This window comes from Apostichopus japonicus, chromosome 18 (genome assembly GCF_037975245.1).
Source record: "Apostichopus japonicus isolate 1M-3 chromosome 18, ASM3797524v1, whole genome shotgun sequence".
NCBI classification, from domain to species: domain Eukaryota; kingdom Metazoa; phylum Echinodermata; class Holothuroidea; order Aspidochirotida; family Stichopodidae; genus Apostichopus; species Apostichopus japonicus.
The window spans coordinates 8,712,501-8,728,758 of NC_092578.1; the positions used below are offsets into that span (position 1 = coordinate 8,712,501).

General features: G+C 35.7%; 1 protein-coding gene across 1 annotated transcript in view; it reads left to right on the plus strand.

Annotated features, from left to right (window-relative positions):
• The window catches only part of LOC139958563 (uncharacterized), a 22,705-nt gene extending 8,838 nt beyond the window's left edge, over positions 1-13,867 (plus strand). Inside the window, exons 10-18 of the mRNA XM_071955702.1 lie at positions 1,015-1,132; positions 2,022-2,222; positions 3,845-4,015; positions 7,356-7,537; positions 8,185-8,268; positions 9,419-9,633; positions 10,028-10,165; positions 10,830-10,986; positions 13,002-13,867. Of these exons, the coding sequence (XP_071811803.1) occupies positions 1,015-1,132; positions 2,022-2,222; positions 3,845-4,015; positions 7,356-7,537; positions 8,185-8,268; positions 9,419-9,633; positions 10,028-10,165; positions 10,830-10,986; positions 13,002-13,028 (1,293 nt within the window). The 3' untranslated portion in view covers positions 13,029-13,867. The remainder of the gene's footprint in view (positions 1-1,014; positions 1,133-2,021; positions 2,223-3,844; positions 4,016-7,355; positions 7,538-8,184; positions 8,269-9,418; positions 9,634-10,027; positions 10,166-10,829; positions 10,987-13,001) is intronic.
• Positions 13,868-16,258: the final 2,391 nt, after the last annotated feature.

The following is a 16,258-nucleotide window of genomic DNA, read 5'->3' on the forward strand; positions in this document are numbered from 1 at the left end:
TGTACAAGGTCAACAACTCTTGGAAAGGATTTGACCTAGACCTAAAAGGACTTATATCCACACTCGGCAAAAATCAGTTCCCCTCTCACTTAATTGACAAAGTTGTGAAATCGTATTTACAAAACAAGGTGTCACCGGAAAATATCATTGACCCGGTTTCTCACAATACCAGATTTTACAAGCTCCCGTACATTGGTAATTTCTCTGGTCATGCTCAGAACAAAGTTAGACAGTTGATCAAATCGCATTGTACAGACATTGATGTCAAATTAGTGTTTATCTCATTTAAAGTTCGAAATATGTGTGTAGTAAAAGACATGATTCCATCATACCTTAAATCTCGTGTGGTCTATAAATTCATCTGCACAAGCTGTAATGCTTGTTATATAGGGGAAACCCATGGCACCTTTCTACACGGATTTCTGAGCATCTAAAAACCGATAAGAATTCACATATTTACAAACACTTAGCTAAATTTCCCAACTGTGAGCGGCTATATGTGACAACAACTCATTCAAAATTATCGACCCCGCTCCCACTAAACTCCAGCTTAGGATCAAAGAAAGTCTACATATCAATTGGGATAAACCTAATCTCAACAAACAGCTTGACTGTCCAGTGTTATCTATGATGAGTTAATCTACTTTTCCTTGTGTGTTATTGCTAGTGTACATTTGTCTGCTATTACTTGTTCATTTTGCGTCTGTAACCTGATGATGAAAGTCGCTACTTTCGAAACATTTCGTTCTTTTTGTATCAATTTTGGAAATAGATGTATAAGTTAAAGTCTGTGGTGTTTTCAATTTTTTTTAAATATATATATATATATATATATTTATATATATATATATATATAAATATATATATATATATATATATATATATATACATATATATCATATAGGCCTATATATATATATATATATATTTATATATATATATACATATAATATATGCACATATGTAAATGTGTTCATCTTAAAATGCAGCTTATTTCTTAAATTTTTCCAACAGATACGCGCAATTGTTCGTCTACCTCCAAGTTATGGTCTTGGATTTGACGCAGTGCAGGATGGTAACCTTGCGATGCTAGAATTCAACACATCACCACCGATTTCTTCAAGCACCACAAGTACGTTTCTAGTAGCTGTAGATTCATTTGAAAAGGCTTATAATGAGCTTGGAAAATTTTCTGTTTAAATAAAAGGAATCGTTTAGAATCATAATTCTGATTAGCAGTTGCCATCGCTTATAAATGTTAAGTTCTATTCCTTATGTTAATTTTGGAGAAGAACGCTTTCATTATTTTTTAGATCAAATTAATCGTTGTCTTTTTTTTTCGGAGTGTGTGTTTGGGGGGTGGGTTTGGGTGGGGATGGGGTGGAAAGAAGTGGTTTACCCTATGTTATCTTTCATTATAGAGGAGTATTTTGCTATTTATTTTCGTTAATTATTTATTTATTATTTATTTATTTATTTATGTTATTTATTTATGTTCTTTCTTTCTTTCTTTCTTTCTTTCTTTCTTTCTTTCTTTCTTCTCTTTCTTTCTTTCTTTCTTTCTTTCTTTCTTTCTTCTTCTTCTTTCTTTCTTTCTTTCTTTCTTTCTTTCTTTCTTTCTTTCTTTCTTTCTTTCTTTCTTTCTTTCTTTCTTTCTTTCTTTCTTTCTTTCTTTCTTTCTTTCTTTCTTTCTTTCTTTCTTTCTTTCTTTCTTTCTTTTCTTTCTTTCTTTCTTTCTTTCTTTCTTTCTTTCTTTCTTCTTTCTTTCTTTCTTTCTTTCTTTCTTTCTTTCTTTCTTTCTTCTTTCTTTCTTCTTTCTTTCTTTCTTTCTTTCTTTCTTTCTTTCTTTCTTTCTTTCTTTCTTTCTTTCTTTCTTTCTTTCTTCTTTCTTTCTTTCTTTCTTTCTTTCTTTCTTTCTTTCTTTCTTTCTTTCTTTCTTTCTTTCTTTCTTTCTTTCTTTCTTTCTTTCTTTCTTTATTTATTTATTTATTCCTCATCTTAAATGGATTTCATTATTCCAGCTGCATTTCAGACGACTCGTAGAATCACCCCTACCTCCAAAACCACTACCACCTGGCCTACTGAAGTTTACGTAGTCTTTGCTGCATTCGCTCTTCTCACTCCTGTGGTGATTATGGCAATTGTGATCTTTATATGTCGGTCCTCAAAAAGAAAGACACCACGGTTTGAAAACAGACCACTGCACTTAACCCGGAAAAAAGGTAACGCATGAAAACCTCTCTAATTCATGCATGATGAAGTCCTGTTCATGAGTTGTTACATCTATACGAGTATATGGATGGCTGCCACAGCGGATACAAAATCTTCGATGTATGCCGGTTTGAATTTAGAATACATTTTGAAATTCGATTTAATACCCATAGTTAGCCCTGGCCAGAAGGAATTCCTGGTGATATGTCATTACATTTATATTTATAAATCTTTTTGGGCATTATTTCGAAAATATAGAGCAACATTGACTGGAATCAATGCCGCCATACGTGTGATAAATGCTATTTAATGCCGGTATATATTAAGCATTTAAGTCCTCTTTGGCATTCCATGTTCTTAGGACAGACGACAGGTGACATGTAGCAGGTGATGATTTCACTATTGTAGTTTTCAGTTCAGTTCAGTTAATATATTTCGCATATACATACTAAAACAGTGCAGTAATGGTATATACAGGATACTAGAAAAAAAACATAAAATGTTTATCAAAGCTAGTAACCCTAAAGAAAAAGAAAGAAAAATAACAGAACAAAGTAAGAAAGAAAAACAAAATGTACAAAACAAAATTGACAATAATATCAATCACGGTACTTGGAAGTTAGATAACTCTTTAGTTGATACCTAAATGAAGCATATGATTTCGAATGTCTAATATCAGTTGGGAGATTATTCCATATTTTATAACAGTAATTGTTTAGCAGAAACTTTCCATGTTAAGAGCGGTGTCTAGTGCCAGAGAATAGTACATTTGTTCTCGTGACGTTTGGGATATCTGACCCAAATCTTGGGTGTACAATATTTCGAAAGACACGAGGCAGTGCAATGTTAACGTATTTGTAAGCAAAAGTACACATTTTGAAAATATGAACATCGTTGACTTTGAGGACACCAAGAGTATTGTGCAGAGTATTAGTAGAAAACGCAAGTGGTTAAACGTGATCGTTTTTAGAATTCTATTTTGTAGGACTTTTAAAGGCTTTAGAGCGGAAATATTGGTCATACCATACGTTACCACACCGTAGGATATCCTAGAGTAGACTAGTGCATAGTCAATCTGAAGAGCGGTAGTGAGTGGAAGTGCATACGTTTAGAGACAGTAATTGTAGGTATAGACAGCAACACACCGATACATTTGTATCTGTTAGCCTCTACGTATATTCTTATTCGTTTCAAATATCCTAAAAATGCCAATCAGTGATGCCCCAAGTCGATTCTTCTTCTAATTCTGATATCGGTACAAACCAAACAGGGTCATTGCAGATGATGTCATACCTTCAATTTAACTTTAATGATCTAAATTTCGACGATGTTAAATTTGCCGCCATCTTGTGATACCATACAATACATGGTAATATAAGAAATACAAGGGGTCTGAAATCCAGCTCTGTTACGTACATCGACAAATATTGCATCTGAAACGATCAGGAAATTGGCCGAATGAATTTGTTAAACTGTTATAAAAATTGTATCCGTTGTTATGGCAGAAGGTGTTCTTATTTCAATAGCATAAGTAAGCATAACATGTTGATTGAGTTTAATACTACCTCCCTGTGTGTTTTGGTTTATATAATGTCGAAAAAGACAATTCCTTTTTTTCCACCTTCTCCCTTAGAGAACGTTATAATCTCACCAGAATTTCAAACGCACGAGATTTTCCACGTATTTGACGTGATATTAGGAGATCCCATCGGTCAAGGACAGTTCGGTGAAGTTTACATAGCAAAATGGAGACAGAAGAAAGGAGATAATGAGGAAATTACCGTGGCAGTGAAAACTACCAAAGGTAAATTTAGTAGCCCCTAGAGACCACACACTTACCCCCCCCCTTAAAACAAATATGTATGTATGTATATAAATATATATATGTCTGTATATAAATATAAATATATATGTATGTATATAAATATATATATATATATATATATCTTTATATATATATATATATATATATATATTTATATGTATATATGTATAAATAGATATATCATCGGAGAATCTTTTTCATTGTGCCTTATCAAAATATTCCATTGGTTTCTACGGTAACATAATAAATTAAATAAGCCAATAATATGTGAAGTAATCATAGAAGACGAATCCATCGGTCGCGGTCAGTTTGGAGAAGTATTTAAGGCGAGGTGGAACCAGCCGTACCAAATTACTTTGAAAGAAATCACCGTAGCAGTGAAAACTACTAAAGGTATGCAGGCCTATATACAAGACATCCTCTCTCCTCTTAAAAGAAGAAATGTTTAACCGGTCCATCACGTGAAGTTTGAATATTAATTGTATGTCAGTTTGTTCGCTCTCTGAATTCCTCCTATACCTACGAGTCTGATATTAGGGTAAAACATTCGTGTATGGAGAGCCATGGCTGATGCTCGAAATCCATTGGAGTCTGGAGGTTGCTTCGCGTCTTTCATATATTTAGTGTTGAAACTTCCAGCTTCATGTGCATCCCTAAATTCACATCACATCATAGAGATGTAAAACCAAGTCCTTCACAATTGATTTGCAATTCGGTCCATTTTCTAATTGTTTCTTTGTCTTTTTCATTGTCGAAAATGCTTTCGAAGACTTAATCAGATGTTTCTCTTATTCCAGAGATGTTTGAAGATGACCCAATCAAAGATACATATCACTAAAGGATGCATATCATTAAAGATGCATATCATTAAAGGATGGATTTTAGGCAGGACTTTAGTCTTGATATGTTATAGTCCAAGAAAAGAGTAAAAATATGCTTGGTGCTTGTAATGTTTCTGTACCTTATTTCTGTTTTTATTGCTCGAGATATTCATCATTAAAGTATATCAACTCTCTAGACTCTTGCTTTAAGGCGCCATTGAACATAACGTCTGCTCCTTGGTGCAGACCTAAACTTTTATTATTTAGTTCATTGTTTTATAATTCTAAAAACTCGGCAAAACATTTTGTTTTCACTGCATTAATAACAGAGCACATTCAGATGACTTGTAACACCATCTGTCCATGGCAAGTTTTGTTACACAGCAGAATCATATCATTTCAGGCCGTAAAAGGTATTATGGTTCTTCATTGAGGTTTGTGTTGCATCTGGGGCAACTGACGTAATGGTTCAGACGATATTGTTCAAATCACTTTATATATAGAATATCAACAGTTTCAAGGGTCATTTCTCAAATCTGAAAAAAAGTGTTATATAAATAAAATCTGGGCTGATAACAGTAAATTTTCGATGGTGTTCAACATATTAAAATTAATTTTTTACTTAATGTCATCATTTAAGGACTTCAGTTGTATCCAGGTATGGTGATATGTCCTAATTAGTAAGTAGTTATAGTAGCATTCTACACCGTGTACAGTTAATCACAGGGGCGTATCCAGGATTTTCCAATAGGGGGGGGGGGCGTCAGGCATGAATGATCGCCGTCCTGGGGGATGGGTCTAAGGGGAGGGGTGTACAATTTTTGCTTTCGAAGAAGGGATGAAATGCCAAATGGTGTCATATGCATGGGCGGCGATCCGTACTTCCGAGTGGGGGGGGGGATATGACCTTGTTGACTATCTAAGCGTAGCGCCACCATGGGTTGGCGCGAAGCGTACAAGAACATTTTGGGATTAACAAACCCTCTAGATGGCCGGAAACGGCACTTCCCGAGGTTTCCAAGCGGCATATACCCAACTTTAAAATAGGGATGTCATGTCCGAAATATCTCATAATCAGGATCCAAAATACTTTTTTTTTTAATTTCGGGTGTTATTTTGGGAAAATTGCCCCTGTCAATCTTGTTTCAGGCGCAACGTTAGAATGTTCGAGAGCTCTTTTATATTATTCGATGAAGAAAATGGCCTCATGCAGGCTATTATAGGCCTATACACATGCAATACACAATTACACATAGTTACATTCCTAGGTACCGATTGCTAGGGCATCCAGGTGAAACGTGTATTAAGCATTACCCTGGTTACATGAGATTCTCAGCTGTTCGAGGGAACATATACGTGTGTAGGCCTACTATAGGGCCTATATGAATACTATGAGGGTGCATATATGTACTATATCAATACCGTGGGCGCAATAATACATTTTGTTGTTATAGGGCCAATGAAGCCTACAGTCAACTATTTTTGCTTTATAAAGACGCTTTATTTGAAAAGATCGCACTGCGTTTATGGTAGGCGAGAAATGAAGCTAAAAAAGAGCCGTACATTAACGAAGATGCATAAATGTAGGCATAAAAATATTCTTATCCCTGGCATTTGGTGGGGGGGGGGGGGATATGGTGCATTACATCCCCTCCACCCATTTTCATGGGGGATATATCCCCCCTCCACCCAGGATCGCCGCCCATGGCCATATGTGATCCATTTTTCGACCTTAATAATAAGCAACATTTCCAGTAAATATGGACACAAGATGCACAATTTAGTATGGCTGGCATGTCACTTAGTGTTTATAGTGATAATACAAACACATTTACCATCTATGTTTCTAAAACTATTATGCCGCCGAACTTCGCCAGAACTTTTTTTGGGCAAACAAAAAATAAAGCATACGGGAGGGGGGGGGGGGGGGTTGAGCGATCACCGACATCTCACATAAAGGTCGTCATCAATTTTTTTTTTTTTTTTTTTGCTAAACTTTTTTTTTTTTGGTGACGGCCAATAGGGGGGGGCGCGCGCCTGTTGCGCCCCCCCTGGATACGCCCCTGAATCATCCTATATACCAACGGTCAAGATAACCAATATCAATTGATTTCAAATAACGATAGTACTTATAAATTGTCTCATTATTTACAAGTAAATGACGTCATTAAATCTAATTAAATCGTGTCGTAGATCTGTGAAATTTTATTTACTTGAACTTGTCACTTTCTTTCATGTTTTTTAAACTCTTAAAAACGCTTTTCTAGGGATCGTCAAGAGCCAAGGGCTCGATAACTTATAGATGAATTGCTTAGTTTGTAGAGCATAAGGCCTTAAGTCGTGAGGTCGCCGGTGGGAGGTCATCGTAAGGTCATCGTGAGGTCCGACTGGTTCTAGGCTTACGTCATCTTAACTCTTTTCACCTTCCTTTTGCATCTCTTTTTTTTTTCACTCAGTATTTTCCTTTGTTAGTTTACTAATATCAACTTAATTTGCAGAGAATCTTAAACCGGCGTTAAAGGAACAATTTCTAGATGAAATTCGATTGATGATCGAGATAGGAAACCATCCAAACATCATGGCTATACTAGGCTGCCGTACAGTAGCGGAACCTTACTATCTCATCATTGAATACATGAAAAACGGATCACTAAAAGAATATTTAACTAAATCAAACGATGTAAGTTTCTTTACCCTTTTCATGTCGTGCGTAGTAGTAAAAACCACTGTATATGCTTATATTTAACCCAATCACTGAAAGAATTATATACACTGATAGCATGCCAAAAATATATTGTATGGTATTAAATTTATTTAAATCATTAATTCTATCTGGCAAAGTTAAATAATCTTTTCAAGGTTTTGAGCCTCTCTTAAGTCTCTCAGACCTTTGGTTGCAACAAATGAAGAAACAACGGTAAGATAATTGCGTTCAGTTTTGAAGTCAAACGTTTGATTATATTGAAACTGCTTCAAAAGAGTGGTAAACCCCATTCAATATTTTTCGTTTATATCATATTGATATTCGTAACTCCCAAAAACATCTCAGGTAAACAAGTTGCACTTAAATCATGTTAAAAAATACCAATGCAATGAGGAGTTAATAACTTTAAAATGTAAGAACAAAAAATACTTTTCTTCAAAATCCATTTCCCATTAAGAAACTGAAATTGTGATAAATAATGGAGCACGATGTGGCTATAGGGTGTGATATTTAGACTTGTTGTGAAGATGTACCTGTGATTTATCCCAAATAGAAATAATAAATGTGTTTTTCTTTGCTGTTTTCAGAAGTATAGTTCATTTCTTATAAATTTTCACTTACAGGTAGAACTTGTCATGAAAGATCAAAGCTACGACCTGACAGAAATCAGACAATTGCAAATATCTCATCAGATATCCAAAGGCATGGTACGTACAAATCTATATACATTTCGGACAAATGTAACGCCACACATGCATGTTACTACGTTTAAATATTCAGTGAAAATATCTCGTCAATATCCAAAAGGCATATGGTACGAACAAATCATTAAATATCTAAATATTCATTCGGGCATGTTTACCCCCCCCCCCCCACCCCACCCCTCTCAAACATGCATGCTGCTAACATGAATATTCATTGCAAATATCTCAACAGATGTCCAAAGTCCCTGTACGTAAAATACGTAAAATATGAATATTTACTTCAGTCAGATGTAGTCACACCATCATCCACATCCTTGCTAGGAAAATCTCCATACTAGAACTATTCTTCTTTGTGATGGATATAATGTGAAGGAAAGTGTGTTTTAGTGTTCATAGCAACGCAAATTTGTAAAATATTCCTTAATAATTAAGCCTAAATATGATAATAAGGTAACTTCATATATTAATATTCATGTCAGTTAAATGGAATGGCAGCCTGACTCGTACATAGTATATGGCACTAACATATATCTGTATAACTAACCACGGTATTTAAGTTGCATGATTTAGGGCACTAAAGTTATACTAATGATAGAGTATTTAGTACATAAGCTTTCTTTGTTAACAAACAGGTCTACATGTGACATTGACAGTTTGGAAAATGGGTACCGTGGGTGCATGTGTGCATTATTACATTATTCACGTACATTTTTTAATTATTTGAAGGAAGGCAGTGTTCTCCCAACAATGAAAACAAAACAAACCATGTTTTCCTTATATCATTTTAATTTTCTCCATTAAATTCTCGTTTTAATCTCATTTGATGAGGGTTTCAGGTATATGTCACCTTTACACATAGTCTTTTTATTCGTATAATAGTATACAAGTCATTGCATGATTGTGGTATATATTACTGAGAAAGAACACGTGTATAATTAAAATCGATATAGCCCTTTCTTCTTTAATATTATATATTACTAAAACATTTGTTTGTAAATATTCTAGTCTGAATAAATCTAATAATTCCTAACCAAATTGATGATAACAATCTCATACGTTAATTAAGCCTATCTGTATTATGTTGTTGTATTGTTTTGTTTTTGCTGTTGTTTTCTCTATATATAATGTTATATTATCTTTTCCTCTTCTCAAGGAATATCTAGAGAGTCAGAAGTTCTTCCACGGAGATTTAGCTGCCCGTAACATCCTCCTTGGTGAACACCTAGAAGTCAAAATTTCGGATTTTGGTTTTGCGAATAATATCTATGAAACTGGATATGCGCGGTTACCCGAGGAGAGTAAACGCCCTGTAAAATGGTACAGTCCAGAGGCATTATTAACGGGGAAATGTTCAAGTGCGGGTGATGTGTAAGTATAAATTTAATTCAATCCATCAATCCTTCCATCCATCTATCTCTATTCATACATCCGTTCATTTAGCCATTAACTACTTCCGTCCATTCATCCGTTCATCGGTCCGTCCGTCAATACGTCCATCAATCCGTTCGTCCATATAGATGATATACCGATCACGATTTGGACATCTAAAGTTTTTTTTTTTTAGTTTTGAGTTTAACCTGGCGTGTTCTGTTTCCTCGTGCTTTTATAGCGGTTTGATTATTACTGAAGACCTATTCAAGCATCGGGTAGACGAAATTGCCCTTACCCCACTCCCTACCCCAACCTCCTCCACACACCCTCCACATCCCCTCCATTCCCTGTCATTCTGTTCAATTGATTTCTAACATTGCATCAAAAACAGATGGTCGTTCGGGGTCGTGCTTTATGAGATCTACAGTAGAGGAGAAGAGCCATATATAGGCATGCTACCACGGGAAGTTCTCACAAGACTTCTGGCCGGTTACCGCATGGACAAGCCTGAAGACTGCTCTCAACACATGTAACTATACACAATGTCGAAAATGCGATATTTTAAGTTAAGACAAAAATGTAATAAAAAAAATCCGCTTGATTGTTGCAAAAACTTTGGAATACCAGGATTTGTGTTACAGAATGCACAAAGAACCCCATTTATAGTCGGAAGGCTTTCTGATTCATCCACTCATGATCACTTCAAAGTCAAATTTTCAACTCCCCTTCGAAATGTTTGCAGTATATATAGCTCATTGAAATTTTGAATATATGTAACCATTATCTGACTATCTAGCATATTTGGGGCCAATAATGAATAACCTTTAAGGATTTTCCTGTCCCGCCAGCCCGTAAAATGGCAATATCACATCGTATTGTCAAGTAAAACACCACAATGTTCTATATACCTGTGTAGTCCATCAATAATGTTAAAATATCCTATAGGTCTAGGCCTATCAACAATATAGGTTACCGTTGGACCTCTCTTAAGACCTCTTTTGTGAGCAAATTGTTAAGTAAACAAATTGCATGTTTTGCTTTCCATAAATTTCTGCAAGGTGATAGTAATGAGTTTTGAAAAAACTAGACGTGTGCCGAGAGCCGCATGCTGCATGCCAGCCGCACTATAGGTCCATCTGTGTGATTAAGAGAATTCTGTTTGTAATTCTTTCTTTCTTCTGAACTTCATACAGATATGAGCTTATGTTGGATTGTTGGGAAAAAGAGCCATCTGCTCGTCCAGTGTTTCACGACATCAAAAAAACCCTTGAAGGGTTTCTTGCCAATATTTCCGGTGACGCATACATTGATCTATTGAACGGCGACCATTCAGATGATGACGACCAAGAGGTAATGTTAGATACACGTTACATATCAGCATGCTCAGAAAACCCACCTATTGCCCAATTGGTCTATGTGCAGGGGCGTATCCAGGGGGGGGGGCAACAGGCGCGCGCCCCCCCTATTGGCCGTCACCAAAAAAAAAAAAAAAGTTTAGCAAAAAAAAAAAAAAAAAAAAAAATTGATGACGACCTTTATGTGAGATGTCGGTGATCGCTCACCCCCCACCCCTCCCGTATGCTTTATTTTTTGTTTGCCAAAAAAAGGTTCTGGCGAAGTTCGGCGGCATAATAGTTTTAGAAACATAGATGGTAATTGTGTTTGTATTATCAATATAAACACTAAATGACATGCCAGCCATACTAAATTGTGCATTTTGTGTCTATATTTACTGGAAATGTTGCTTATTATTAAGGTCGAAAAATGGATCACATATAGCCATGGGCGGCGATCATGGGTGGAGGGGGGATATATCCCCCCATGAAAATGGGTGGAGGGGATGTAATGCACCATATCCCCCCCAAATGCCAGGGAAAAGAATATTTTCATGCCTACATTTATGCATCTTCGTTAATGTACGGCTCTTTTTTAGCTTCATTGCTCGCCTACCATAAACACAGTGCGATCTTTTCAAATAAAGCGTCTTTATAAAGCAAAAATAGTTGACTGTCGGCTTCATTGGCCCTATAACAACAAAATGTATTATTGCGCCCACGGTATTGATATAGTACATATATGCACCCTCATAGTATTCATATAGGCCCTATAGTAGGCCTACACACGTACATGTTCCCTCGAACAGCTGAGAATCTCATGTAACCAGGGTAATGCTTAATACACGTTTCACCTGGATGCCCTAGCAATCGGTACCTAGGAATGTAACTATGTGTAATTGTGTATTGCATGTGTATAGGCCTATAATAGCCTGCATGAGGTCATTTTCTTCATCGAATAATATAACAGAGCTCTCGAACATTCTAACGTTGCGCCTGAAACAAGATTGACAGGGGCAATTTTCCCAAAATAACACCCGAAATTAAAAAAAAAAGTATTTTGGATCCTGATTATGAGATATTTCGGACATGACATCCCTATTTTAAAGTTGGGTATATGCCGCTTGGAAAGCTCGGGAAGTGCCGTTTCCGGCCATCTAGAGGGTTTGTTAATCCCAAAATTTTCTTGTACGCTTCGCGCCAACACATGGTGGCGCTACGCTTAGATAGTCAACAAGGTCATATCCCCCCCCACTCGGAAGTACGGGTCGCCGCCCATGCATATGACACCATTTTGCATTTCAGCCCTTCTTTGAAAGCAAAAATTGTACACCCCTCCCCTTAGACCCATCCCTCAGGACGGCGATCATTCATGCCTGGCGCCCCCCCCTATTGGAAAATCCTGGATACGCCCCTGATGTGATACAGATCACTTTTACGATCAACTTCCCTAAACAGCTAAGACAAATCTTACTCCGTTGGAAAATGTAACATGTTTAATGTTCCTTCACGAACTGTGAAAATATGAAAAGAGAAACAGCGAGAAAGTAATAAAAGGGGAGGGATTAATATCACAATCAGTACTACTGCATCACATTTTCCAAAAAGAAAACAGCCCTCTGACACGAAATGGAGCAGGACTTTTCATAAATATGCTTTTTTATACTATGTATATATTTTCATAGTATGTATATGTATATATATATATATATATATATATATACATATATATATATACATATATACACACATATATATATATATATATATAGATAGATAGATAGATATATATTATTGAATCTCTAACATATATGTTTAATTAAACATTTAGGCCCCGCCCACTGTGCCACATTTAACCCTTTCATTATTACCCCCCCCCCCCCCAACGGAAGGAAAACTTATTAGTTTATACATAACCTAGAGGCACGGTCACAATTTGCACGTAAAATTACTTCGGATATGACACTGGGCAGCACATTACACCTCGTATACCAAATACACCCACTCCTCTATCTTTCTCTCTTCTTGCAGACTGTTTCGGGAATTAATGTGACCTAATAAATAAGTGGGATGATGATCAGATGAAGCATCTTTCTTTCAAAAGAATGGAAATTAACATTTACAGATTTTCCAGGATGGTCATACATCCACTCTTATCACGCATGTTCTATTATTATTATTATAATTACTATTATTATTATAATTATTATTATTATTATAATTATTATTATTATCAGCATTATTTCTATCATTATTATTAATGTCATCGTCATCGTCATCTTAATTATTATGAAAAAAAGAAACAAAACTTGTAGAATGGTATAGTCATAAAGGAAGAAATACAACAGAGAAGAAAAGCAAAAACATCGCCATCTTGAAAATTCTAAATCAACTTCATCAATGTATATAATTGCAATGTCCATTTATAATTTATAGTGTATTACTTATTACAGTGTTAGCCTATATCACGAATATATATTCAAAGTTATTGGTGAAAGGGTCCTTGTTTTGGTTTTATTGATTAATTGCTCTTTGTTATTGAAGTAAATAATTACAATGTAATTGCTAAATGTACACAATCTATATTGGTCCACGGACCGCTGGATTCAGCGATTGTAAATACAAGTAAATCCACTTGTTCTTGAAATTATTTTCTTCAGAAAAGGACGTGCATGCGATTATGTAACTTTGGCTTTCCCAGCTGGAGGTTTTGTACCTACAATCATTCTTCATGACCATGTAGCGTATATTATTAATGGGTTTGATTAATTTTGCTATGTAACTTTTGTTTCTTTGGTTTCATTTGCTACCCATGTGATACATCTTCTTTTAAGGCAGTTTACAAATATATATGTGATATTCTACTATGAAATTAGCATATTTCTTGTGTGATATTAATACAACCATTGTATTTGTTTATTTCATATTTAGAGGATGGAAATATACAAAAGTTGATTGTCGATATGACATAGTCAAAATAAAAGAAAGAAACATTTGGGTAAGGTTTCTATAAGTGCTTAGGGTTTCAAGATGTTCACGTTAAGACCCCCCCCACCCCCCGTCTCACTTCCGTTTTTATGGGCTTAGAGCCCTTATGGAGGGCCCCTGAAGAACCTTTTCCCTTACTTATGTTAGCTTAGAAATGTTTTATTAAATATGTGCAATCCCAGAACACCAACATTTATGATAAGCGTCCACACAATAATCTAAGCAATTTTGTTTTTTCAGTAAAGTTACATTAACAGGGCTTTGAAAGCCCTCAAGCTGGGCTCAGGAACCTGCCCGTCATTTAGCATTCCTGTGTTTAGACGCATCCTAAAATATGGCACTTAGTTATCCCCCCCCCCCCCACCTCCTCCACACCCTACCCGTTCCTTAGAGAAGCAACGTGACGCCGATGTTTTTAAATATATCAAATTATCGAATTGAACTGCTAATGTAGATTTTTTCATTTATAAGGACAAAAGCTAGAGCAACAAAAAAAAAAGAAAATTTTTCCACCTGTAATTTCATATATTTAACAGAACAAAAACCATAGACGAAAAACAATTTACCTTAGTTTTAATATTGACAAATTTATATATGTCACTGATATTGTGAACATTTTGTTTGAGGCCAAGAAATTCATGTTTTCCCCCAACGTTGATTATTTGTATTACGTGTATAAGGACCTGGCCGATGGTCTGTGTGCTAATGGTCCAACCATATACTAGGATGAACCTCTGATGTTGAAGGGGTTATATCTCAATATGAAAAATAGCATACAAATGATACAGAAATGAAACCTGCTCTTATAAATTTATTATCTCTCTGTAAACTGTGTAGGTGACAGTTCCCTGGAAAGGTGGACGTTCCTAAATCTACCATGGTTTGATTTTAGCGTTTGAACACTTAATGATAATAATACTAATATAACAACAACAATAACGACGACGGCGGCGATGAATATGTTGTAATTGCGATTGTAATTACCCGTTTTCGGTAGTGCAATGTCCTGGTCCTCCATTCACTTTGAGTAGCAACGTGACGCCGATATAACAAAGGTCTTTGTATATTCGTTTCCATTGTTCGGATGGCATTGCTAATGTAGATTCTTTTCATTTATAAGGACAACAGCCAGAGCAAAACAAATAACAAAAACATTTCCCCAGGTAATGTCATATATTAAACATTCAAAAACCATAGACGAAAAACAAGATACCTTAGTTTTAATATTGACAAATTTATATATCTATATATATATATATATCACTGATATTGTGAACATTTATTTGAGGCCAAGAAAATCATGTTTTCCCCCAACGATGACGTTTGTATTACGTGTATAAGGAACTGGCTTGATTGTATGTGTGCTACTGGTCCAACCATATTCTAGGATGAACCTCTGATGTTGAACGGGTTATTTCTCAATATACCAAAAAATATCATACAAATGATGCAGAAATGTACAATTAATTAAACAGGTAAGTCTTTAGTTTTTTTTTAACAGTGCAACAGAATTAGAATTACGTATATGAGAGGGAAGAGAGTTCCACAACACAGGACCTGCACTGGAAAAGGCGCCCTCACCCACCCGTTTCTTAGAAGATGACGTACGAAGCAGGGTCCCATCCATTGCAGACCTGGTAACAGGACCAGATAATGGTGCGGTTTTTCGCTGAAGCATGTTAGAGAGATAAGCCGGGGCTGCACGATTCATACATTTATACACATAAAGACATAATTAAAAATGGATTCTTTCACGGATAAGTAACCAATGCAGGGCACGTAGAAGAGGTTTTGGGCTATCTAACCTAGCTGCCGTATAACAGTATCTTTATTATACGCTGTAGATTTTCAATCAAAGAGATTGAAATAAAGTTTGATGAATTAAATTGAGTTGGAAAATAGTACAAATGATAGGTGAGGCTATGTGCATGAGTTCCTGGAATGCGATTCCAATATAGGAGGGGTAGGGGGATGGGGTCTGTGGATCCTCCTTCCCCAAAAGTTGTATTCTGAGGCGTATTTATACTATACAAATTAAGTTATAATTAGGTCTTAACGCACAGTTTAAATATTCTTTTGAATTAAAACTAAAATCCCTGACTGACTGCCTGATACGTGTAAATTTTCCTCCACTTGAAGTATGACCATCCTGGACAATCTGAAAATGTTAAAATTTCCATTTTTTCGGAATTAAAAGATGGATGCTCCATATCATCATCACCCCAGTGATTTATTAGGTCACATAAGTCAAGAAAGGTCCCTAAACATTCTGTAAGAAGAGAGAAGGAATAACAGGAAGG